This window comes from Cryptomeria japonica, chromosome 2, assembly GCF_030272615.1.
Source record: "Cryptomeria japonica chromosome 2, Sugi_1.0, whole genome shotgun sequence".
NCBI lineage: Eukaryota > Viridiplantae > Streptophyta > Pinopsida > Cupressales > Cupressaceae > Cryptomeria > Cryptomeria japonica.
Window position 1 is genome coordinate 155,112,722 of NC_081406.1, and position 27,576 is coordinate 155,140,297.

A 27,576-nucleotide genomic window follows, 5' to 3' on the forward strand; every position below is an offset into this window, starting at 1 on the left:
TATCTACTTTCGTGACAAAAAAAAAACGGGTTGAGTTGTGTCACGCCCTCAAGTGAAAGTAATGGGCATATGATAACTGTAAAAGATCTTTGCAAATCTGATTGGCCTCATTTGAGACAGCAGATGCAATGTCAACGTTTGGATTGCTGGGAATGATGCTTTGGAAGGAGACTGTGGCCTCCTTCCATCCAATAAGCCTTTTCCTGTTTGTGGGATAGAATTGCGCTTTTAAGATGTGGGTGAATTCTGTTGTGGGTGCGGATATAGCATAAGTAGGTGGATACACTAGAGGTGAAGCACGCTTACAAGCTCAAGATTTAATTGCTTACTATAGCATTAGTACAGTTAAATTCATTCCTCCTCAATTCTAAATGCTGTTATTAAATGCTATAGAAATCATCTAAAATGGTTACTTTTTAAAATATTATATTAAAAAGCAGGTTGAAAGAAAATAAACAAAGAAAGCAGAAGAGTACTACATGACCATGAACTCACACATTCACATAAAGGTACAAGCTTTAATAGCCAAACTGTTCCTCGGACCTCATCCAATAAATATATATATAATGAAATAAAAATGCCAAATGAAGGGACAGAAAATTCGAGGGGCTATACTGTCGCAAAAGAACATTAAGTAAAATCAATTCTCCAAACACGGCAAAACATTGAATCCATTCCTGAAGGCCCAAGATGTATCTTGCAAAGCATTGTAAAGAATGTTCAATAACATGATTATGTGTGGTCCAATTTTGGCCAACCTTGATCTGCTTGTGCCTTTACATATTCAGCCAGCAACCGAATATCTTCATCACTAAGCCGTGGACCAAATGTACACTGTCCTCTTGGTGTACACTTCTCGCCAAATCCCTGAAAGGTGGTTTTAAAAAATACACTGAATTATTAAGAACATAAGAAATCATAACTATTGCAAATATTAATATTATAAAAAAATGCATCTTCAAACACTGGATCTCATAAGTACCAAGGAATGCTTATTGTTGTAAGTTATAAGAGCATATATAGATTGTCAGAAACAAAAATATAGTAAAATTGTTTTTCTAGTGCAATGCCAATATTGTCATTTCTCCATTTACCAATACTTAAAAAATTGTGGATTTGGGATATACTGGAAAAAATATAAGGTGAAACTTACAGGCATTCGAGCTTTCCCATAATATGTTAAGTTGAATATGTCTTCTACTGTTGCAACGCCATTTCTACAAAACTTGCATGTAAAACATTTTGAATATGGCCCAAGGACCTTGAGGACGTAAGTCAAATTCACACCAATTCACTGTATTTACAAGAACATACAATTGTACACTGAACAATGTTTAAGAACAATGCCTGAAAAAACCAAGAAATTTACCTGTGACCTTACAACATCAAAAACGCATGCTAAGAGAGCATTCAATGATAAATGATATGTCCTCATGTCATGTCCTCATTCAAGACTGAAAGACAATAAGAAGGACGAAAGTAATCTTGGCAAGCATCAATTAAGAGAGAAGGTAGCAACTGGAATAAGGAAGAGTTAGCTAATCACAGGATTAGTTATCATCGATAATATCGATCATACACCTTAGCAAACAGAGATCGGCATTGTTAAGCAATATGGACTTAAGAAGAAGATAATTAGTTATCAATGATTAAGGTGGCAGCAATCATTCAAACCGATGTTGACTATCATCTAATTGTTACCAGTTATGAAGAGACATGATAATAAAGATTAAATGTCAAACAGCGATTGATATATTAAGTCGACGATCATCATTTGTCATGAGAGGGTGTAATTAGCATAAAGGAAGGAAGACATTTATGAATAGGCATGAGACATGCCTTTTTGGACATAACTTATCACCCATTCGAAAGATATAAGGAGTCTCTCAATCTCACTTCGGAAGGCACAGAAAAATATCTTATTCCTTATGCCGTAATTTGCAGAACTACAGCAGTAACCCCTGGGCACTAATTGATTGCATAAGGAGCGATACTTATAACAGTAACAGCAACGTATCACCGTAAGGGAATATTAATCCTTACACCTGTGTACTTCACCAGTAAATCAGACACAACAGCATTCAACGAGGAGCACTGCACATCTTTTCATCTCAGGGAGAGCAAGTATACCCAACATCTGCTAATCATACAGAGAAAGCAGACTTCCATCTGCATAAATAATCTATTCATCATACACAAACACTGAGTTTCCCTTGTTGTTCACACATATTTATCTCTGAAATAGCATGGAATCTATATATTACAGTTATCAGATACTTGTGCATAAGAGAAACGAGACTTGCCTGAAATCGCCCAAACTCGGCGAGTCTGAGTCCGAGTCAGGCCAAACGAGTCCTAGGGGCTCGGACTCGGACTCGGCCGAGTCTGGAGAGTAAACTCGCCAGACTCGCCGATTTTGGCTCAAAATCGCCAGACTCGGCTAGACCTGAGCCCCAGACTCGGCTACTGGCTGGGTTAATAAAATGACAAAAAAAAAAAACATTTTAAAAAGTTTTTTTAAAAAGTAATAAGTTTTTTTGGAAGGGCGAAATTTGACATTTTGGTCTCTCCGTCAGGATTATTTTATGGAATATAACATTTAAGTATATATTCCATATATACTGTCAGGATGTTTGAGAGTGGTTTCGGGCCTCCAGGAGTTATATTGCAAAATCTAGTTTTTGGAGGATTCTTCAGTTTTCCAGACTTAGTCAAATTTCAGGATCAGGACATTCCAGACTTAGCCAAATTTCAGGGCATTTGAAGATCAGGATGACATTCCAGACTTTATCACTCACCAACTTGACCTAGCTTGGACCTTCAAGAATGATACTCACTCACCAAGCAAGACCCAATTAGCAACAAGAGCAAAACCAGGCCCTAAGGAAGACTCTCAAAGAAACCCTAATTCAGACTTGTAATAAGTTTTTTTGGCCTCGCGGGGCGCTGCCCCTCGACCTCGCCCTGTATTGCGACAGGGAGCGCGCAAGGGGCGCTGCCCCTTGACCCCACCTTGGGGGCGCTGCCCCCAAACCCCCGTTGAAAAATATGGGGGAAACTGCGTCGATAGAAGTAGAGAAAATTTAACCTACGAGTCTGACATTGATTGGATCGACCAGGTAGATATAGAGGTTGAGACTGTAGCCATGGCAGAGGAGGAGCGGAGAGCACGAGCACAGACAGGAGATTCAGAGGCAGATAGTGACACGGGTGTTCCTGATGTTGGTGAGCATGGCATGGTGTCACGGGGAGCGGCTATGGCAGTCGAATCATCCAGGACCTACCTTAGACACCTTCGTAGGGGGCTGGAGCCGAAGGGTGCAGGCTCCTCTGAGCCATAGACTTGTAGTTGTATTTACCTTTGGTATTTGTATGAAACATTTGATGATGATCATATGATGACATGGATTTTTTATTCCATGAGTTTTGTAATATTGTATACATTTGACAATATTTATATATCTATGTTTGTTATTTTCTTCAGCTACAATTTGCGTTTATGCTTATGTGATTGATGTATACTTGTGTATGTAATCAAATGAGCCGAGTTTGATGATGTTATTGTGTCTTTAAGGTGTATTCAATAAAGGGTGTCTGAAACAAGTTTTAAATATTTAAAAATCTCTAAATTTCTTGAGTTTTTCACTATCCCGAGTCCAGACGAGTCTGGAGCCGAGTCTGACGCCGAGTCCCGAGTCCGAGTCCGAGTTGGCCTTGCCGAGTCCGAGCCGAGTCCGAGTCCCGTTTCTTTGATCAATACATTTTGATAATTCATATTATCTACAAAGGACATTAGAGTCTTCACAATCATATTATCATCCCTATTTCATAAATCACCAGTCTGGGACATTACAGTGGTATCAGAGCATAATCCTGCCAACCTGTGGAAAATAGTCCATGCAAACCTTTCGACGCAAAAGAGGTACGTCAGCCATGGCAGAACAGCTAGCAACTGAACTTACAACATTCATGGAGCAAACTAATGATAAGTTTGAAAAGACCAATCAAGTAATCCAACAAGCTATTCAAAGTATGAACAACGATAATCATGGGAGACCTATCCCAAACTCAGGAAGAGACACTCATTCAAACCATTCTGAGAATGAACATTCAACCCAAAGCTCAGCCCTTAGGCCAACCATGCCTCCATTCCTACCAAGAGAAGAACCTAGTATGGAAGAAGAGGAGCCATCAACAAACAGTGTAGAGGAACTTGCACAGTTGTATGCTGGATTAGATCCTGAAGTACAAAGACTTATTCCCTTTAAGGAATACTATGAGGTCGAGACCGAAGTTAATCCGAATAGAAGAAAAAGACACACCGACAAAGATCTCAAGTCAAGGATAAGCAAAATGTCCTTACCCTACTTTGATGGGTTGGGGAAATCTACTGCCCAATCATGGGTCCAGAAATTGGACACATATCTATCACTAAGTTCTATGACGGAGGAAAATGCCATCAAGTTTGCTACTCTTCATTTAGTCGGGACAGCTCACGATTGGTGGCATCACAGCCTCATCACCCAAGGGCATCAAGACATTACAATTTATGTCGAATTCACTCAAAAACTCATCAAAAGGTTCGATCAGAGGCACCCAGAGTGGTACTTCAAAGAATTAACACTACTCACTCAACAAGAGTCCGTTGAGGACTATGCCAATGAATTCCAAAACTTAGCAGTCATGGTACCGGATCTCTCTCAAGGAAGGCTTACGTAGGACTCAAAGAGTCAATTAAGAAGATAGTAAACCCATTGGAACCCCAAAGTTTGGGTGAAGCTATACAAAGGGCCATCAAAGTTGAAGCCAACTACTCCAAAGAGAAACCGAAATATATGTCCAAAGCATATCCAAAGAACCCTTGTATAGATGAAGATTATAAGGAGGAAGGAAGACCATGCCACTTTTGCAAGGAAATATGGAGACCTGGACATAGGTGCCAAACCAAAGATGGCCTAGAACAAAGAGAAGACCTAAGGAGGAAGAATCTATGTTTCAAATGCAAAGAACCTTGGAGACATAGCCATCAATTCAAAAGGGGTCAAATACATCAAATAGAAGAAAAAGAAGAAGATATTAAAACATTCAAGGAAAAAAAAAATTAGCTTGAACATGAATGAATACTATTCTACACAGGTTAACATTATTGTAATTAAAGTAGCATCAATATAAGAAGGTAGATATCATTAATGAAATTGCCTAAAGAGATTTAATAATGCATATAGATATAGAACAATCAGGATGAATGACTTGTGAAAGGGTCCATCCTAGAACATAAAGATCCTTAAGGACATTACCTTAAGGAGTTGAGCAATTTGGTTCCAATCAGTCAGAAGAGGGAAGTGAGAATGGTGGTCAAGATAGTGAGGGCCGCCAAGTAGATGCTTGGTGTAGGAATGGCTCAATAAAGACCCCATTCCTTCCAAAGAATAAGTAGGGGAGTAAGTATGTGGAGAACAAATAAGGGCCACCAAGTGGAGTAAGAAGGTTGTAGAGAACAACCTCTCTTAGGCTTGGTGTAGAAATGGCTCCGATAGGCTCTCCCTCCCTCCCAAGAAGAGGATGAGAATGGCACAAAAGCTAACCTGAGCCGCCAAGCAGAGCAAGTAAGTCTCTTAAGCTTGGTGTAGAAATGGCTCAAGGGAAGTCCCCATTCCTTCCAAGCATAAAGAAATGTAGAGGAATTATGGCACAAAGAAGGCAGTTCCTCTCAAGATTGGGTAAATTGGCTCAAGGAAGCCAATGTCCCTCAAGTGGATAGAATGGCTCAAAGAAGCCAGTCCTTCTCAAGTTGGGAAATGGCTCAAGGAAGCCAGTCCTTCTCAAGTTGGGAAATGGCTCAAAGAAGCCAGTCCCTTCCAAGTTGGACAGAGATGGCTCAAGGAAGCCAGTCTCTCTCAAGTGGACAAAAGGGCTCAAGAAAGCCAGTCCCTCCAAGCTGCAATAGAAACTAAGTAGTAATTTTCTAACATTTATCATTACTTTGATTTATATGATTTGTATTGGTACTACTAATCTATGTGCAGGTTCATCCAAGAAAAGAAGACAAGGAAGAATTGCTTGAGGACAAGCAAATTCAAGAGGGGGAGACTGTCATATCCCCATTCAAGACTGAAGACAATAAGAAGGACGAAAGTAATCTTGGCAAGCATCAATTAAGAGAGAAGGTAGTGTAAGCCAGTTAATTAGTAAATAAGGCTTTTATAATGCTTTAAAAGAAAACAATAGTATTAAGTTATATCTACGGGTAGTTAGTTGCCTGACGGTTGGTGGCCTAACCAACCGCTAACTCTTTATATTGTAAACTCGTAGCACATTTTGGACACATTGGATTGGAGAGGAATATGATATACATCTGTGTTACATGAATTTATCTTGGTATACTGTGTTGTGTGTTATTGGTTCCGTGCTAATGTTTTACTATGCTCTAGTGTTATAAATTGTATATTGATGTTCTGTATGCTACAACCTGAACCACTTAGGCTACTAACATTTTGGCGCCGTTGCCTAAATCGAATCTGGAGGTCTCAAGAGGGAAAGCTGGCGGGATGGAAGTATAATGGGTCATCCATTCGACCAAAGTATCCTGGTGACACTGAGCGCTGTCTCGACTGATACGGTACGGGCGGAACTCAACGTGAACCAGGTGGTACATGATCTCCTGGGTAGCCTTCCACAGTTGTTGGCACGTGTACTCGTGGAACGTGAGGAGAAACGAGAGAACACACGAAGGGAGCAACGTAGGCAGCAAGTGCTCCAACAGTATAAAGCAAGGACTCAAAGGGAAGAAGAGCAGAGGGACTACACACAACGACGAAACCACCGCAGTTCCAATAATTAATGCCAAATACACTCAACAAATATTGAAGCCAACAAGCCTTGGAGGAACAAGAAGGGAACCAAGAAGACATAGTAAGAAGATCCCTGCGTATCCAGGAGCAACTGGAGAGGCGCCTGAAACTCTACCGGATAGTTGAAGAAAGAGGGAGCCTGGCGGAAGGTTCTCGACAACATACACAAGAGTGGGACAGGAGTCACAACAGCCTGGAGGCATTAGGCAGTAGTGATAATTGGGAACAAACAACCGCGCCAACCAAGTCATTTAACAATTCCCAGGATAACTCGGGGAGTACGAGGAAGATGGCACATAACCCCGAAAAACAGAAACTTCCCAGATTCAATGGACTAGGATCGGAGGACCCCGCTCGCCACCGTAAAACTTGTGTCACCATATGGCAGGCCAATGGCGAGGATGATGAAGATAACTGGCTGAAAGCATTCCCAGCCACCCTCCGTGGAATTGCCATTGACTGGTACATGGACCTACCCACCACTTCGAAGGATACTGGAAAAAACTTGCTAAGGCATTTGAGGAGGAGTTTCGGCTACTGCGGGACGATGATGAGATCGTCGCAGAAATATACAACACCAAACAGGGCAAGAGTGAGACGGTACGGTCCTACTACCGCAAACTAAAAGAATTAATTGGCAAAATGGACAATACACCGACCGACGGGTTAAAGAAGCGATGGTTCATTGAGGGTCTACAACCATCCCTGCAGAAAAAGATGAAGGTAGTACCCCCATCCACTTTCATGGAGGCATACAATAGAGCCATGGATATTGAAAGCGAGAACAAGACATCGAAGGGCAAGAAGCGCACAAGTGATGAAGATAGTAATGATCAGGAAAGCGAGGAGTCACGAACAATACAAGCACTCCGGAAGGATATGAGACGGATGATGCGGGAAATGCGGACGCAAAAGGAAGAAAGTAGGGAGGGCAAGGACCTCTGGTGCACAGAGTGCAAACTGGAGGGACACACAAAAACCAATTGTCCAAAGAAAGCTTTTTGTGACATCTGCCAAGTGTTGGGGCATGCTATTAAGGAATGCCCCTACAACTTGAAGGCAAGGAGTGCCCACGTACTATATACTCAAGAACAAGCAACACCACCCACTACACCCTCCAAGAACACAAACTCAGACGCGTCACCAGGTGGCTATAGGAATAGCCAGAGGGGGAGTAACAACAACAATAATAATAATACCCCATGGGGTCGCATCCAATACGATGCAAAAGGGAGACCAATGATACAATGTCGACGATGTAACGAATGGGGCCATTTTGCAAGCGACTGCCAGAGTGGTGTTGGACAAGGAGGGCTACTCTGCAAATGGTGTGGGTCAGGCAATCACGAAGATACGAAATGTCCAAGGCAGAAAGGCGTGAACATGTTGGAGGTAGTACGGCCAGAACCAGAAGTACTAGCCATTACCCGATCCCATACAAGGAAACTAATATACCCTGACCCAGGTACAGAAAAGGGAAGACTAAAAGAGGCGGGCACAGAGGGAAGTAGAAAGGGAAATGAGTGAGGAATGGAGAAAGCCAGTATCCCACAAAACCACCAACACCATACGAACCGACTCCGAAACAACCATAATGAAACAGCTACTACAAACCATTGTGCCGGTCCGCGTAGTGGATCTGTTGCAGACACTACCACAACTGCGGATAGGTATAAACCAAGTGGAGGAGACCAAGAAGGAGGGGAAGACGCCGAACCACAAGGAGGAAATGGAAGAAAGGAACCACTCAAAGGAGACCAATGACCCTATGTTGATGACAGTAGGGGTAGGCAGGACACCAGCCATAGTAGAAATGGAGATTCTCGGGTCCAGGCTTACTAACACCATCGTAGACGGTGGGTCTGTTGTAAATGTGCTACCTGAGGAGACATGGAAAACCTTGGGGAAGCCGATGCTCTGGCTGCTTGCCTTCCACCTCGTAGGAGCCGATCAGCATGGCATCAAACCATTGGGCACGCTTATGGGCCAAAAGGTAACTATCGGGACACAACACTTCTTTCTAGATTTCATGGTCATATTGTTGGAGCGGAAGGGATATGATGCACTTTTGGGAAGAGGATGGCTTGTCACGGCCAAAGCAGGCCACAACTGGAAGAAAAATACCCTTTCCATTGAAAGTGAGGGGAACAAATATGTCATTGACCTGCGGAACCAGCAGGTGAGTCAAGAAATGGCCTCAGATTCTGGCTCGGAGGAGGATGCCGCAAGGGAAAAAGGTGAGATAGAGCCGAATGAAGAAGGGGTGCTTCGCCTCGGTAATTGCTCAGAAGATGAGACAAGTTCTCTCAGTGGACTATTCCATTGGCAAATGGAAAACTATGAGATCTTCCAGCCAGAGTGCAATGTGTTGGAAATCCTCGAGTTGGGAAATGATGACACCTACCCGTCACAATTTGTTGAGTACAAGGAAGGAGGGGCAGAGGTAGACAGCACCCCAGCACACCAATTTGACAAAGAAGTGGTACAATACGAGGAACCAAAGGTTCAGAGCACCAACCTGGGAGATGAAAAGGACCCAAGAGTAATAATGGTTGGAGATGATTGGGACCCTGTACTAAAGACGGTGGCATTTAAGATATTCTTGGAGTATAAAGATGTGTTCACCTGGACTTATAAAGATTTGAAGGGAGTACCCCCAGAACTATGCGTACATCGAATACCTTTGATGGAGGGGGCAAGGCTTGTGCGGAAACGCCCCTATCGCATGAATAAGAACTACGCTGCCAAGGTGCAAGAAGAAATAGAAAAAATGCTAGACACTGGGATCATTTTTTGAGTGCAAACTAGTGAATGGGTTTCCCCCATTGTTATTTCCCTGAAAAAGGAAGGAAACCAGATCCTCATTTGCGTGGACTTCAGAAGCTTAAATGCTGTAACCATTAAGGACCCGTTTCCGATACCGTTTAGTAATAGTTTCCTCGAAGAGGTAGCAGGGCATGAGATTTACTCCTTCATGGACAGCTTTTCCGGCTATAACCAGATCAGCATCGCGGAGGAGGACAAACTCAAAACCACATTTATTGTGGAAGATGGAGTTTTTGCATACAACCGTATGCCATTTGGGCTATGCAACGCTCCAGCCACTTTCCAGAGGATCATACTCCACATTTTTGACAAAATGGCCACTGGGAACTTCAAGGCCTTTTTGGACGACTGGTCAGTATATAGTGATAAGGAAAACCATTTGAGGATACTGGGGGAATGCATGGACCGGTGTCGACGAGCAAGACTTGCACTCAATCCCAAGAAATGTCGGTTCCTGGTGGCACAGGGGAGATTACTCGGCCACATAGTCTGTAAGGTAGGGTTAAAAACAGACCCAGATAAGATCAGAGTTATTCTCGACATGGATACCCCAACAGATGTTACAGGGATAAAATCCTTCCTTGGCCATGTTGGCTACTACCGACAGTTCATTAAAGGATTTGCAGAAGTGTCCCTTCCACTTGAATGCCTAACAAGGAAAGGGGAACCATTTGTATGGGACAAGGAGTAGAACGAAGCCTTCCAAGAACTCAAAACCAGATCGGTAAGTGCACCTATTTTGGCATACCCAAATTGGGAGAATAAATTTCATGTACATGTGGACGCTTCTAACTTTGCAATTGGAGCCATCTTAACGCAACCTGGATCCTCAAGCTTAGACCACCCAATATATTTTGCTAGTAGGTTACTGTCAAAGGCAGAAAGAAATTATAGCACCACGGAAAGAGAAGCCTTGGGAATGGTATATGCAGTACAAAAGTTCCACCATTATCTTTTAGCCACACCATTCACATTCTTCGTGGATCACCAAGCACTCATGTACCTGGTGAACAAACCGGTTATTCAAGGACGGGTAAGCCGATGGTTGATCTTGCTTCAAAAATTCACCTTCAATGTCGTGGTGCAACCAGGGAAAAGTCACGTAATGGCTGATCACCTATCTAGAATAAAATCCAGGGAGCCAAGGGAAGGAGGAGTGAGCGAAGATTTCCCTGATGGCCATTTATTCAAGATAGTTGTGTTACCTTCCTGGTACGAGAAACTCGGGCAGTATCTTTCTACAACAACATTTCCAGGCGACATGGCCCCAAGTGAGAGAAGGAAGCTCGCACTAAAAAGCACCACGTTTCAATTGATCCAAGGGCTTCTATATAAACTAGGGTCGGACGGTATCCTGCGAAGATGTGTCCTGGAGGAAGAAATTCCTGGAGTCCTAAGAGAATCTCACGAAGGACTAGCGAGAGGACATATGGGGCCGGATACCACGGCACGGAAAATTTTGCTAGCAGGGTTCTAGTGGCCTACACTCTATGCAGATGCGAGGGAATGGGTGACCAGCTATGACACATGCCAAAGGGCAGGTAAGCCACTCAAACGAGACTTCATGCCCCTGTTCCCGTCCCAACCACAGGAATTGTTCGAAAGATGGGGACTAGATTTTGTAGGACCTCTGAGGACGAGCAAGGTGCATAGATGCCACTACATTGTGGTGGCTACAGAACACCTCACTAAGTGGGCCGAAGCCAGAGCTTTACCCGACAACACAACCTTGAGCACCGCCAAGTTTCTCTATGAACACATTGTGACCCGGTTCGGGATACCCCTGCAAATCACGAGTGATAAGGGGGTACACTTTGTCAATCAAGTAATACGCAATATGACAACAGAATTCAAGATTTTCCACACATTGTCTAGTCCGTACTATCCCAGGGCGAATGGCCAAGCGGAGTCCACCAAGAAAGTACTTGTAGCTATTCTCTACAAGACGTGTGGAGTAGAGCAAGGGGATTGGGAAGAGTGATTGCCAGCAGTATTGCGGGCCTACCGGACAACGTACAAGGTGACAACGACACACACCCCCTTTCAGCTTATGTATGGACAAGAGGCAGTGATGCCAGTAGAATACACTGTGCCAACCTTGCGGATAGCAGTGCAGAATAGATGGGAGGATGAGGAAAGCCTAAAGGAACGACTCATGACCTTGCAAAAATTAGATGAGCGCCACCTAATGGCACAATGGGCCATAGAAGTGGCTCAGAACAGAAGAAAAGCTTGGCATGATAAACATCTAAGGCAGATGAAGTTCTCGCCAGGGCAGCTGGTACTCAAGTACAATGGCCGGAATGAACTTCGACCAGGTAAATTTCAACTTCGATGGCTAGGACCATACAAAGTAAGGGAGGTGGGAAAAAATGGAGCTATTAAATTGTCCAACTTGGATGACAGTCCCATCAAAGATCCAATAAATGGATCAAAACTAAAAATCTACAAAGAAAGGGAGTCCATAGCCATTAATATGGTGGCCATTAAAATGGTGGAACCCATAGGTGGCCACAAGGACAAAATGATGGTGATAGGAAAAAATAAAATAGCCAATTTCCACGAAGTCCAAACAGAAATATGGGAAGGTAGAGTAAAGTGGAACAAAGAAAAAATGAAGAGAGAAGAGGACGGAGAGAGAAAAAGAATAAGAAAAAACGCAAGGCAAAAATATTTAAAAATAAAAGACTAAGGCAAAATATCAAAAAATAAAGCCAAAACATTAAAAATGATAGCAAGGGAAAAATATAAGAAACGCGTAGGATACGCTAAAACCCGAAAAGTGAAGGAAAGCAAGGAGAAAAGGCGGCACATCACTCATACCACCGTACGCACACCGAGGGAAAGAGACGCATTGCACGCACAGTGGGCGTACGCGGGGTGAGCATACGCAGGGTGGAGGAGAGAGTACGCAGCGTGGAGGAGAGAGTATGCAGCAGCGGGGAGGGGAGCGTACGCAGCGAGGAGGAAAGCGTACGCAACGTGGAGGTGAGTGTACGCAGCGGGGAGGAAAGCGTACGCAGCGTGGAGGTGAGTGTACGTAGCGGGGAGGAGGGCGTACGCAGCGTGGAGGTGAGCGTACGTAGCGCGGAAGGGAGCTGTGACGTGGAACGAGGACACAACATCAGCGGCACACAAAGCAACGGCGCGAAGGGGGAGAAGGCGGCACGTAGGGAGAAACGTACGCACCCACCAGTGTACGCAATCAGCAGACGGAGGGGTGGCGGAATTCGGCTACGGTGTACGCAGCCCCAGGGAAATAGGCTATGGATTACGCGGCACCTAAAAAACGCAACACCTTAGCCACAGAGTATACACCCACAGCCCTCGGGTACAGCACCATACACGCACGAGATGGTGAAAGGGAGTCACGGCAACCCTAGAACGGGAAGTTACAATATAAATTACAAAGCCAGTACCTCTAACAAGCAAGCAATGGCCATGCCAGGAACCAGCAAGAAAAGCCAGGAGAGGGCATCGGAACAGGTGAATGTAGAGAATGCCACGTTTGAAGGAGTGCTTGGAAGCGAGTGCAGGAAGTGGTGGGAAAACAATGAGGAGGACCACCCCCTAAAGAGTTCATTGAAGAAAGCAGAAGTTGATAAAATCATTTTTATGCCCATCTTCAACCTAAAAGAATTTGAGCCTATATTGCGTGCCATGGTCCATGGGTATGAGCAGGACAGGCATAGATCAGTAATTGACTATTTGGGACAGACAGTGGTCATTTCTTATGCACCCAAGCAATTCAGCAAGGTTTTCGGCATTCCCAGTAGCGGCGATTCAGCTATGAAACCGTCAGCAAGAATGCCTACAGAAGAAAAGAAGTGGCTACTGGAACACATCTGCGGCGACGCACTCACAGAAGAGCAATGGAGTAGTTTATGATGCGATAGAAGGGGCCTGAAGAAATCTTATCTCACCTCACCAGAGTGGAGATGTGTCCTGGATATCCTGAAGAGTAAGCTAACAGCAGCAAGCCGAGCATCCGATGTTGCAATATGGATGCTACGCCTCAGGCACGGATTGAGTAATGGCAAAATTTACAATTGGGGCCACGTCCTTTCCAGCCGGGTGAAGGAAGCCATGCTCCTCAAACACAAGACTCTATACGTGCCCCATCACCTCATTGCCCTCTTCTTGGAAGCATTGAGAACTCAAGTGGCGTTGGAAAATAGAGGAGGTTTTGTGGCCTCAAGCCGGGTAGAGCCCTACAAGCCAGCCATGCATTATTGGCTACACCTGGACACTTTTACAGTAACCACAGAGACAACACCGAGGAAAAAAGCAAGGCAAGAACTGGCAGGGAGCATAGAAGATGGAGGAGAAGAAGACAACAACTCTGAGGAAGAGGTAGAGACAGGGGAAGAAGAAACATACATATCATCTTTAGAGGAAGACGAAGGAGAATTCCGGATGGAGCCAATGGGCATGGAACAGGAAGGAGGACACGTAGGAGGTCTGCGGTAGGTAGGGACAGAAAGCCGTATGGGGGGCATACCAGCCGTACCAAGATGGGGAGTAAGGAAAAAGGTACTTTTCAAACCAGCACAGATTCCCATCACGGCACAATTGGTAACTTGGGTCACAGGGACCCCATCTTAGTTAGTAGACTTGAGGGGACATAGTGCTAGGGCCCACACCCTCCATATAAACACACCCAGGGGTGTGGAAGCGGCTAGAGCTGTCGCATTGGTAGTGGCACCAATAACTGATCCACTTGCAACCATGGAGGTAGGAAATACCGAAGGGGGAATACACTGTGAAGGGCCAGAGGGAGACAAAGGAAAGGGGACCAAGGAAACGGACATGGAGACAAAAGCAAACAGCCTACTAGCGAGATTCCAGATGGACATAGAGGTTCCACCTCCTTCACCATCACTGGGGCCTGATCAGCAAGAGGAGAGCCTGAGGATTGAAGAAATCGGGATAGGGCACAGTACTTCCTCACCAGCAGAGGGGATCCGAGAGTGGGAACCGGTTGCGCAGCATTTTCTTTCCGAGTTGGAAGTAATGAGGGCGGTGTTGTGACCTTTTCACACATCGCCCCATTGCTAACGGGGACCCCCTCTTTGCTAGCTTCCTGCGTCGTTAGGTTAGGGTTTTGGTTGCTTAGTGGGCAATTTTGCGTTTTCCGTGCCCGAGTCTCAGAGTTTTGATCATGCCTAGTGCCATCTAGGGTTTTTGAAGTGTTAGGATCAAGTTGCAAAAGATGATATTTTTAATGATCCTAAGTTTTGCTAAGTGTTTGAGCATTTGAACGTTAACGTGTTTTTAAACACGCGCATCAATGATTTTAAAGTGCTAAGATATTCACAGACCTTTTGGAGTTGTTTCTCGCTCCTAAGGTAATTTTTAAATTGGTTTCACACTTTATTCCAACATTTTCTTGGCGTTTCGCTCATATTTTTGGAAAATTAGTCTAAGTCCAGTTAAATTTAAAGTCGTTGAGTGATTTTGAGTGGTTAAAATGTTAAAATCCTAAGGGAAATCCATATTCCAAGGGTTAAAGGGTCAAAATCCATGCTAGAGGTGATTTTCCCCTCACATTCTAAACTACCCAACCCATTCCCCCACACAAAATCCATACTACACATGGGTTTCCCCTGGAATCCATACTGGCCACTAATTTCCCCCACTGTTTATCCACACCTGGAGCGATTTTCCCCTGGAGATGCTAAAATTTGGCTAAGTGTTAGGATTTATCCAGACACCCATCGAATTTCCCCTGGGAGTGCGGACTGGAGTGCAAGGATAATTCCATGCCTGGGTCGTTTTTCCACCAAGATTTTTGTAACAACTAAGTTAGAATTTTTGTCCAGATTTTTGTCCAGACAGGGATCGATTTTCCACTTGGAACATTATGAAGAGTTTTTTGAGTCCGGATTTTTGTCCAGACTGAGGTCGAATTTCCACCAGGGAGGTATTTTTTCAAGTTAAGTGATTTTTGAGTGTGGATTTTTGTCCAGACACCCATCGAATTTCCCCTAGAGCGTGATTTTTGCAAAATGAGTGCATTTTTGTCTGGATTTTTGTCCAAATTCATATCGATTTTCCCCTGGAGGGTGATTTATGTGCATTTTGATGATTTTGAGCATGGATTTTTATCCAAGCATGGGTCGAATTTCCCCTATGGGGCAAATTTTGACACTTAAGCGATTTTTGAAGGGATTTTTTAATCCCAACCTATAGCGATTTTCCCCTGGAGGCTTTATTTTGGATTTAAATTGGAATATTTTAAATAAAAAGCCCCATTTTGATTGCTTTTAAATAATTATTAAAAGATTATTTAAAATTTAAAAGCAAATTTAATAACTTGCAATAATTATTAAATGTTTGAATCTTCTAGAAGCAAGTTAGGGTTTCACCAAGCAAGTATTTATACAAGTGTTTTTTATCCCACATTGCTTGTGTGGTGAAAGTTGGAGCTGAAAGCAAGTATATGAGAGGAACTTCAGCATTATTTTATTATTATTTCTGCCAGGTGTCTCCATGAGAGCGATTTTTTTTTCAAGTTGGGAGAATTTTTTAGCAAGGCGTTTTTGTGAAGAGTGGGATTGAGGATTCATTTTTCTCCTTTTTTTTTCCAGCTTGCTGATTTATTCCTCTTGGCTGCCATTAAAGACCAGTTTCATATTTTCGATTTTGCTAAATTCGGCGATTTTTTCCAGATTTAGCAATTTTTGGTAAAAGTTGGCAAAATCTTGTTTGGAGACCTTGGGCGATTTTTCCTCCACCATTGTTGCTTGCTGTTCAGTCCTTCATTTCTGCAGATTGCTGCCATTAACAACAATTTTCAGAATTTTGAAAATTTCGATTTTTTGCTAAGGCAAATTTTTGTGTTTGGGGTTTTCAATCCCAACTTGGGCGATTTTTCCAAATTATTGCCATCCTCCATTATTGCAGATCCGAGCTATCCATTGGCATCAATTTTCAGATTTCCATTTTAGCGCTAGACTTGGGAAAATTTCGATTTTGCTTGGAGGCCACATTTTGGTGGATTTTTCATGCATGTTTTCTAGCCTGCTGATTCGCTTCAGATCTGAGGTTTGCTTCAGATTTTGACCTCCATTAATGGCTGCCATTAATTTTCAAACTTAAGTTTTTATTGCCCAGCCAATTCTAACTTAAATATTTAGCATTTGGAGACATTTTGTGGAGTTTTCTGTGCACTTTTTAGACCATTTTATCGCTGTTGCAGGTCTGAAACTCAATTGTTAGGCGGTTGTCCTCAAAAAATTTCATTTCCAGCCACCTAACCAATTTTGGCGAATTTGCTTGGGGCTGTTTCCTAAGCCATTTTTCATCATTTTTAGGGATTTAAACCACTTTTCAAGGTGCTGGTAAGTCTGAAGTGTTCAATTTTCAAACTTGTCCTCAGAAAACTAATATTTACCAGCCATACTTACATTCCGGAAAATGATTGTTTTCATCAATAAAACTGATTTTTATTGATTTTATGCACATTTTGAAGATTACAACATATTTTGAAAGTCTGAATTTTCAGGTTGTCTTCAGAATTTTGACCTCCATTGTTGACTGCGGAAGGTGTCTTCAAACATTCATTGTGTGAAAACACAACCTTTCACACCTTTCCTAAGTCATCATCAATCCGGTATACTCCTTTGCATTCTTTGCTTGCATATTTTCTAAGCGTAAGGAGGTATAAATGAATTTTTATGGAAGGCTTCCATGTCTTAGTGTTGTCACACATTGAACGTAATTGCTAAAATTTACCAAGTATATGGATTATTTTCCTGACTCCATGCTCTAAACTAGCTAAATCTCTAGAAAGTCAAGAATTTTATTACAAGTATTTATTTTTATCCTAGGACTAACTTCCAGTTTCGTACAGGTGCGATGTCGAAGTCAGGATACAAGGAAAGGAAAGAGCTGCTGAAGACTGGATTTTATCCAGAGTTCAAGATTTCATCCAGATGGAGGGAGATCATTGATACCAACATGCATTTCCTAGACTTCAACCGGATGCAGCGTCAGATGTTCGGATCCAGAGATCAAGTTCCTTCTCCAGCATATGCAAATATTACGAAGAGTGGCATTTTCCATGCCGCTAGGTTTCCACAATCCATACAGTGCAGTGAGTTGATCCTGGAGTGTGCACAATGTTACGATCCGCTCACAAGAATGATCAAGAGTCCGAAGGGTGTTGTCATCGCCTACCTTGCTGAGGATGCCATTGCTGAGGTATTCGGAATTCCACGCAGTACAGACATGAAGGATGTGACCAAGGAAGATTATGCAGACAAATACACGAAGAAGATGGGTGTATGCAAGAGTTTAATTAATAAAGAATGGATGATTGAACCTAGGAATCATCATTCCAAGGCTCCCAAGACACTTATGTGCGTAGATTTTAAGGAGGATTATAGTGATTTGATATTCCTACTCAACAGAGTGATGGGAATGTCGCAGGGAGCAATATTTCATGGATGGATGTTCTACTTCATCCAGGATTGTCTTAAAGGAACACTAGTGAATTGGTCTAAGATCATAAGCGACAATCTGGATTTTCAGTTGAGGAATGTAGAGCGGTCCAAGTCATTCGCCATGACTTCTTACCTGGTGTACCTGCTTGCACGGTTTGTTTCATACAGAGGATTAATATGCACAGGTCAAGTCGGGAATGGACAAGGACAGTTTAAGAGTTATGAATGCTACCCCCAGTTGAGTATGCACAGAATTGAAGATACAAGAGAGTGAATGATGCATTCACTATGTACATCACACGGATGCTGCAGGGTGGAATCCACAGAAGATTGTCCAAGGAGGCAACAGAGTTAATAGAAAAATATGGATCGTGGTATATACAGTTTCCCACTTTCACATACCTCAGGATTCATGGGTTTCAATCTGAACCCTACAGACTTCCTAGGTATCCTACTGACAGAATGATATTGTTGGAAGTGGTAAGACAGCTTCTAGAGTTCGATGTTATCCAGAGAGAGAAGCACAGGACAGGAATGACATTCCCTATTTCAGTTGGGAAGACGTCAGAGGTCTACCAATCCGCCATAGCTGCCAACACTGCAGGTGAGGAGATTGCATTCTACAGACTTGCCACCTACAAGAAAAGAGAGAGATTCGATCCAGACAAGAAGGTCGGAAGGATCAGAGGAGAGAAGTTCACTCATAAGGTTGACATAGAGGATTATTGGGCTAACTTAATGGAAGAACATGCCTGGAGAAATCAAGGCTAGAGGATGTGAAGAAGAAACAGAAGACTATCATTCCTTCACCCCCTCCCAGTGTCTCATCAATTGAAGTGATTGAAGTAACAGAACAGAATAAGGAGACTCAGCAGTGTTCCAACACAGTGATACTACCTGAGAATACTCAGGAATTTCATGCCACAGCAACATCTGCACCTCCTGATGAGAATGATGACCAGCCGGGATCTCCTACTGTCCTTTTGGAAGTTAGTTTGGGAAATGGTGTATATGATTGGACCAGGAATAACCCTGATGATAATGATGAAGTTATCTCGGCACTGAAGGACCTTGATCGAGAAATATGTCTTGATGATGGTATAGAGATGACCGCTATTCTTGAATGGTTGAGGAAGAGTATGGAAAAAAGTAAACAAATGATAAAAGTACAGCCTATTGAGGATATTGATGACTACCTAGCTAGGAGTGCTAAGAAGAAGGAGCCCAAGAGAGCGGAGATTTTGTCGCACATAGCTAGAGATGAGACGGGAATGCGGATTGGGCAGATTGTTGTTCCTAGAGCCGACGTGACAGTGGACATTGCTACTCCCATGGATTTCCAAATCACTTCAGTTGCCCTTGGTCGTCCATCCGCAGGGCAAGAATTTCAGGAGATTGGTGACAACCTCCAAGCAATCAATGCAAAGTTAGACACAGCGATTGCGAAGAATGAAAGGTACAAAGAAGAAAATATTAGACTCAGAGAGTATATTGCAGGGACAAGGCGTGGAGATCCCACCCTTATTTCCCCTATTGTAGTTGACCATGGAATACATTCACACTGCGAGGTAGTGAGAGGTACACACTCAGAGGTGGAAAAGTGGATTGAAAGCACAAGAAAGCAGGCAGATGATTTCCTTACTCAGTTTGTCCAAGCATATGATAAGACAACAACGCTTGTATTCAGGATCCAGTATTTGGAGGGAGTTTGGGAAGAATTTCGGCCTATCCAAGAGAAGACTATTCCACGCCTCCAGGCATTGAAGAAGGTTCTTAATTCCATTTTGGTCAGCGAGAACATTGTGCACAGTGGAGACATATATAATTTCCATGGCTGGTATTGTGCACTAGCTCTGAAGAAATCAGCTTATGAGAACGCCCAATCGAGTTGTATGGAGATGGAAGGATTAATTCAGGACATTCAGATGAAGATCCTTGCCTCGATTGAGGAATTATTGGGTGTTGATGTTAGTAATGCTAGTGGTTTACACTTAGCCGAATTAAGAGACAAGATAAAATTTATGTATTTTTGCCAGTTGGACTCTTTGCAGAAGAGTCAGATAGATGACTTAGTCTCTTTGTTGATTCACGTTCATAATTCGCAGAAGCTCATGCCTGAATGGGAGAACACTTTGAATGCTTGCTCGGATTCATTGGATGTGATTGATTTACAGCAGGATACCTTGCCTAGCATTTCCATGGAGGAGTTAGATTCAGTTTTGGCTAGATTCTTGGAGTATGCTAAGAGAGAGAGAGAGAGATGCAGGGAGGAATCTTCTAGAAGATTCCCTATATGATGACTAGGTATCTTTCTATTGGGCCATATGTTGGTGGCACCATTTTTTATGTAACCCTAATTAGGGCAATTCTAGGGTTTTGTTGGCATGATCTCGGTCGTTGATCTTAGGTCAATCTGGGCCATCCATTTTGTAGGAGACTCTATATATGCCCCTTTGTCTCTCATTTGTAAGGGAGAGTTTTTGTGGAATTGTTGGTATATGCTATAGCTATTTGAATCCTAATCATTGTTCAATTGTTGGTGATTTTGCTCTTCAAGTGTTGTATTTGCATTCATGGTTCTCAATTCCTCCAAGTTAGATTAGAATTTAGATTAGAATTTATTTTCATGTATGTTAGATTGAATGAAAGATTTGTTGAGTATATTTGTGTGGAATCCTTAATCCATACCACTAGCCTCTTTCTGCTGGTAAGTGCGCCTTGTGTGGTCAACTGGAGTTTGAGTAAGCATAACTTCAACTATTATGCGTCCGTTGACAAGCATCAACTTGGATGGTGTCTTCGTTTGATGGTAATAGTTTGAAAATCATTAAGTATACCTTAGATGATTGCACTAAGCTTGTGTCAATACCTGATTGTGAGACCTTGCCTGGTTTGATTCCACTAAATCCATTCATCATTCCCTACATTCTTAGGATTAGAATAGATTTCTTGAACCCTATTCTTTTTCCCCCTTTTTTAATAAGAAGTAAATCCAGAGCCCTATTGATAAATCTTAAGTTGTCAGCATACCTATTCCGCATCATTCATGATAATCCAAACATTTGCGTAAGTCCCCAAAGTGAAACACAGCAATTCACATCAACCACTGAACTTACCCACTCGTCAAGACCTGACATGTAGAAAGCTTGGAATCATTTTAGTTGATCTCATTCTTAGCATCTGAGGTGATTTTGTTCAAGAGAGGGTAAATTACTTTGGTAATTTATTCTGTATTGTTATGTGCATAAAAAACACATCAACAGGCAGCCACGGAGAGGATGATAGATCATTCTCGAGGATTTGATATGCCTGCTATAGTAAGAGCAATGGAAGCACAATTGGCGTTTATGACAGAAGGCTACGAGAGGGAGTTCTCAGAGAAAATTAGGAACCAAGGTTGGCCCGACACGGAAACTCCGGAGATAGTAGCAGAATGGGGAGTACCACAGATCCTTAGTGGGCATACAGGAGGTAATCAAGAAGTAATGAGAGCTCTCACTTCCATGGAACGGACTTTCCGTACTACATTCTTACAACTCCAAAGGATGACCTGGAAAGCGAGCAAAATGGAAGGAGTCCACACCTTAGCCCTACAACGAGAGAGTGAGCTGAAAGAAAGGATCCAGGCTATAGAGCAAGAAATGGTTCAAGAGAGAACCACGCGACGGGAAACAGAACGGAAGTTGGCTGCCTCTGAGAAGGACCGAATGGATGCACTTAGGCTTCTGAAAGCCACTCGAGAGAAGCAACTCCTTGCTGAAAGGGACCTGAAGATACTCTGAGAACGAACCACTACGGGAACAAGGACGTCCTCTTGTCTCTCTAAGTAGATATTTCTTGTTATTTTGCTGTGGTGTTCGTCTGGAAGACAAACAAGTTTTGGGGGGGGATGATGTAAGCCAGTTAATTAGTAAATAAGGCTTTTATAATGCTTTAAAAGAAAACAATAGTATTAAGTTATATCTACGGGTAGTTAGTTGCCTGACGGTTGGTGGCCTAACCAACCGCTAACTCTTTATATTGTAAACTCGTAGCACATTTTGGACACATTGGATTGGAGAGGAATATGATATACATCTGTGTTACATGAATTTATCTTGGTATACTGTGTTGTGTGTTATTGGTTCCGTGCTAATGTTTTACTATGCTCTGGTGTTATAAATTGTATATTGATGTTCTGTATGCTACAACCTGAACCACTTAGGCCACTAACAGGTAACAACTGGAATAAGGAAAAGTTAGCTAATCACAGGATTAGTCATCATCGATAATATCGATCATACACCTTAGCAAACAGAGATCAGCATTGTTAAGCAATATCGACTTAAGAAGAAGATAATTAGTTATCAATGATTAAGGTGTCAGCAATCATTCAAACCGATGTTGACTATCATCTAATTGTTACCAGTTATGAAGAGACATGATAATAAAGATTAAATGTCAAACAGCGATTGATACATTAAGTCGACGATCATCATTTGTCATGCGAGGGTGTAATTAGCATGAGGAAGGGAAGACAATTATGAATAGGCATGAGACATGCCTTTTTGGACATAACTTATCACCCTTTCGAAAGATATAAGGAGTCTCTCGATCTCAATTCGGAAGGCACGGAAAAATATCTTATTCCTCATACCGTAATTTGCAGAACTACAGTAGTAACCCCTAGGCAATAATCGATTGCATAAGGAGCGATCCTTATAACAGTAACAGCAACAGAAACGTATCACTGTAAGGGAAAATTAATCCTTACACCTGCGTAATTCACCAGTAAATCAGACACAACAGCATTCAAGGAGGAACACTTCACATCTTTTCATCTCAGGGAGAGCAAGTATACCCGACATCTGCTAATCATACAGAGAAAGCAGACTTCCATCTGCATAAATAATCTATTCATCATACACAAACACTGAGTTTCCCTTGTTGTTCACACATATTTATCTCTGAAATAGCATGGAATCTATATATTATAGTTATCAGATACTTGTGCATATCAATAATTATATATCAGCAATTTCATTAATATCAATACATTTTGATAATTCATATTATCTACAAAGGACATCAGAGTCTTCACAATCATATTATCGTCCCTATTTCATAAATCACCAGTCTGGGACATTACACCTCACTTAATCAAACTATAAAAGATATTAATGATTGCAAAAAGACATCTGAAACCCCAAGAACATGACCAAAATAAGAGTGTATGAACTCACAAATTTGGTATGAAAAGATAGATTAGCAGTTACCACACAGACATGAGAAAGGGAATTAAAACTATTTGCATACATAAATTCTCACTCACTTGTCACTAAGAAATCATGATCACTTTTCTGGACATATTTTCTCTACATAAGGCAGATGCTGCAGCCTACAAGAAGTTGATAATATATTTATAACAGTATATATTCTCATATATATAATACTGGTAAACTGAATTGATTTTCAAGTTGAGTGAACCCCTTGTTAAAATATCTGCTTGATAAACTATGCGCTTGTAGATATGATAAATTGTATTTTTTGCTGGACATAGCAGCCCAATATTAAATTTTGTTAAGATAGACCTATGTTTCAGTCCACTTTTGGGACAAATTTCTCTATCTGCACATGGAGTAGTCATCCTACTTTCAGGACCTCTGATGTGGCTTCAACTACAATTTCTCCTGTGTCAGAAATCAGATTGTTCTTGTAATATCCCTTGGCTAATCTGACCCTGTTTCGCTTATTTGAACCCCAAGGAATATTGTCAAACACTTGGCATACAATGTTTGAAGCCACTGTAGTGAATTCTTTATTTGTCTTCTTTGGGTTTGTAGGCCGGTATTTCAATGGCTGCCTTGATATATTGGTTTGATTCTCCTTATATGCAAATCCCTTGTCAAATATATATAGCTGTTCAACCTTTCTAAATCCCCTTCTATAGAACTCAAAACTACTGTAGCGCACTGTTCACGGCACTGTTCACGCGCACTGTTCATGGCACTGTAGCGCACTGTAGTCTCTTTCAATCTGCAAACAAACTCTGAAATAAACCCTCCAATCAGCTCAATATTGACTTCTGAATGAAGCCAATTCTCACAAGCATAATTAGATGATATTGCACACCCTCTATATGCTGTTACAATGAAAAAGCCACGCTCTCCAATGCCGACAAGCCTTGAATCCTGCAGAAACCCTTGGTATTCTACACTTCAATGCTCCAGAGAAACTTCAATCAAAAACTCCAATCACATAATCAATCCCCCTTCTCTTCTTTTCAAAAGCCTTATATATATTTCCCATGAAGGTTTGATTTTCTCCAATAAGGCATTAAATCAATTATTGATATTAAATGACATTTAATGATATAATATTTTCACTTTGTCATTTAATATTTCACCTTGGTAAAAGAGCCACAATTAATTAATTAAATGGTCCCCTTTAATGATACTTGGACCCTTACTTAAGTTATAATATAAAATTATATTATAACTTAATAATATAAGCTCAAAACATTAATGTTTATTTAAACTAAATAAACATTAATATCTCCATTAATATTCAACATTTTTTAACGCCGTCTAAAATGGGAGCTGACATGATGAAGCTGCATATGACCATACCCCCTTTACTAAAAATAGCAAGGGTCCATCTCTAACATCCCAAGACTTACTAAAAATAGGAAGTAGAGCAAATGATGTCCAAATGATGCCAAACGAAGACCAAACTGAAGCACTCTGAACACTGGAGATGATACCAATCCTCAAAAGACCCTCTATCCAACACATTAGCCCACGAGGGTCAGGATAATAGGCTAATCTCACAAAATCCAAGTCTGCTAAAATGGGGACATTACAGTTCTTTACATCCAACAGGTGGAAAAGGCAAAAGTATGCAAGATTACGATTCACCCACTTACTCACAAGTCCGAATACTACTTATTTATAATGTGTAAGTAATAAAAAACCAAAATTTACACCCACTAATGCATATCTGTATTAACCGAGGGAGCTCTGTGACATTGAACCCTGGAAATAACTCCTGTTGTAAAGAAGTTCTCAATTGAGTTCATAATATAAGAGGATTGGCTTTTATGACTTCATTGATATAAGAGGGTTGGTATCAGTACCAAAATAGGATGACACTCCAATATAGCAGGGTCAGTTTTCAACATGAAAAAAGATACTTTTTATTTCGCAATATAATAAGGTCGGTTTCGATTTTACTAGGAAAATGCCTTGTTCTCATTGTATAAAAAGGTTGACTTTAGTTCCACAGAGATGATTAGCATAGAGGGTGGTCTAGTTGTCATCTCCTGATCCTGATTATTCTATTAGGCCTCTCATATTTATTGGGTTGGATTATATGCAATTTGCTTGGTACTCTGAATAAGTGAGTCCAATTTCTATTCAGAATACAACGATGAACATTAAATGGTGCCCATTGATGATATATTTCATATTTTTTAATGGCCATCTTCGCATCTTGCCTTCCAGATTCCGTTTAGATTTTCAGAGTACAATGAATATAAAATACTTGTACTAGTTGCTAATCCACCATGTGTCAATTCAGGTACACGGAAGGCAGTTTGTAACAGAGTTAGAGCACTTCAATTGCCAGAACAATGCAAATGTTTACATGCTTGGTCACATTATACAAAAAACTAAAAGTGAATGTAGAGCCTTTAGGCATAAATGTTCTCAATCACGGCTGTACAGAAATTTATTACAAGGTTAATTACCCACCTCAAAAGCAAAACTAAAATCAAGCAAATACCTAACGTGTAGATTTATTAATCAATAATTTATAATCCTGCATCACCGTATTTTATGCTTTTACTTGTGTTTAATTAGCATTGCTAAATTCCAAGCTTCTGTTCTACTTTAGAGACCAACAAGTTTAAATCATGCCATCTTAAACATGTTTAGGAATTCTCTTGGAAGTACTAGAATTGTTAAGTCTCATAAACTAATGCCTCCTTTTTCTCACACAGTGAACACTTCAGATTCAGACTAAGATTTTCTTTTCATTTATTTCTCTGGTCCCTGATTTGTCCCCCTTCCATTTAGGCACAGCCACTACTGGGAAGCAAGTTTACCTATACCTTTATCCATAGTTACCAGCTTTGGAAATCTGGATTTGTACAAGAGGGGAAGAATACTTAATCTGGATCTGGATTTATACAAGAGAGGGAGAATATTTAATTGGCTGGGAAATAGGCTTGCAGAGAAATGAAATTTTAGTTTTTCAAAAAAGTAATGATAAGAAAATGTCTGGATTGGGCATGACCAATTAGTTGTCTGGAAAAAGTGGATCCAGAAGGATTTGGTAACAATGTTTTGAGCGCTTTGTCTATTTTGTTTTAATTTTGATCAATTTAAGATCAAAATGGGACACAACATATTGTTCTAACAAATTATCTTTGAACACTGTAGAAATGGTGAGCAAATGGCATATACAAATTATACCATTTTGAAGAAGAAGAAAAAACAGAATAATATATAATATTTTTGATTCAGAATTTTGTTTTTTACAGCTTGATAATACATTACATTTCAATATGACTTATAAAGCGATTATTTTCCTGTGTATAGCCTCCCAAACTAAACTACAAGAATAACTACTCAAAAACTAACATTTATATACTATTATTATTATTTTATCTCACCTAATATTAATCTATATAAACTAAACTAAGACGTAATAATTCCAACATTCCCCCTCTTATTACATCAACCCAAACAAAGGACGGAACACTACATGAATTGAACACAACAGCCCATCTGAAAACTTGATGAAGCACCTCCACCAAGTCTCCTTGATCACCCAAAACACACCAAACTGAACCCATCAACAGATGTCCTGACTGTCAAACCTACAAATACTCTATACCACATGAGAGACCATCCTCAATGCACTCTAAGAGAGCAACTCTTCTCCAAAAGTCCATCACTACTCTAAGTGTGTCAAAATCCCTCCTCTAGTACCTGCATATGAGAGAGTAACTCTCCTCCAAGACTCCACTTTCCTCTGAAAGTGTCAATATCCCTCCCCCAAAATCCCTCCCCCAATGCTATGATAACCAAAGCCCTCCTTTGGTGTACAAAAAGAACTATATCATTGTAGATATATTAATCCCACCCTATTTCAGAGATTACACTATCCACAAGTACTACTAAGAAATGCCAAGCCCCTCCTTGCTCCATAAAGGGACACACATTGAAACTCATGCTTCTCATGCAAAATATCATCTTTAACTGAGGAGTTAGCTTGAGATGATAAAAATCCTCCTACCTACAATTTGAAAGTTGTGCTTAATTCCTGAAAATGTTATTCCTCCTCACTATCATGGTGGAAAGAGTCTTCCTTGCGTATTGCAGAACCACAATCTTTTCTCTCACTTTTAGTTGCAGTGAGAGCTTTATTTGTTTTCAACTTTCCATCAATGAGATCTTTGGCACATTGAA

General features: G+C 41.3%; 1 protein-coding gene across 2 annotated transcripts in view; it reads right to left on the reverse strand.

The window, feature by feature from the left end:
• Positions 1-531: 531 nt before the first annotated feature.
• Positions 532-27,576, reverse strand: part of LOC131070568 (cytochrome c6, chloroplastic) — a 73,180-nt gene continuing 46,135 nt past the window's right edge. Inside the window, exons 6-7 of one of the 2 annotated variants that reach the window (XM_058006142.2) lie at positions 1,154-1,217; positions 532-867 (exon numbers count right to left, since the gene is read on the reverse strand). In XM_058006142.2, coding sequence (XP_057862125.2) covers positions 733-867; positions 1,154-1,217 — 199 coding nt within the window. In that variant the 3' untranslated portion in view covers positions 532-732. The remainder of the gene's footprint in view (positions 868-1,153; positions 1,218-27,576) is intronic. The other variant, XM_058006143.2, reaches the window with a different exon arrangement.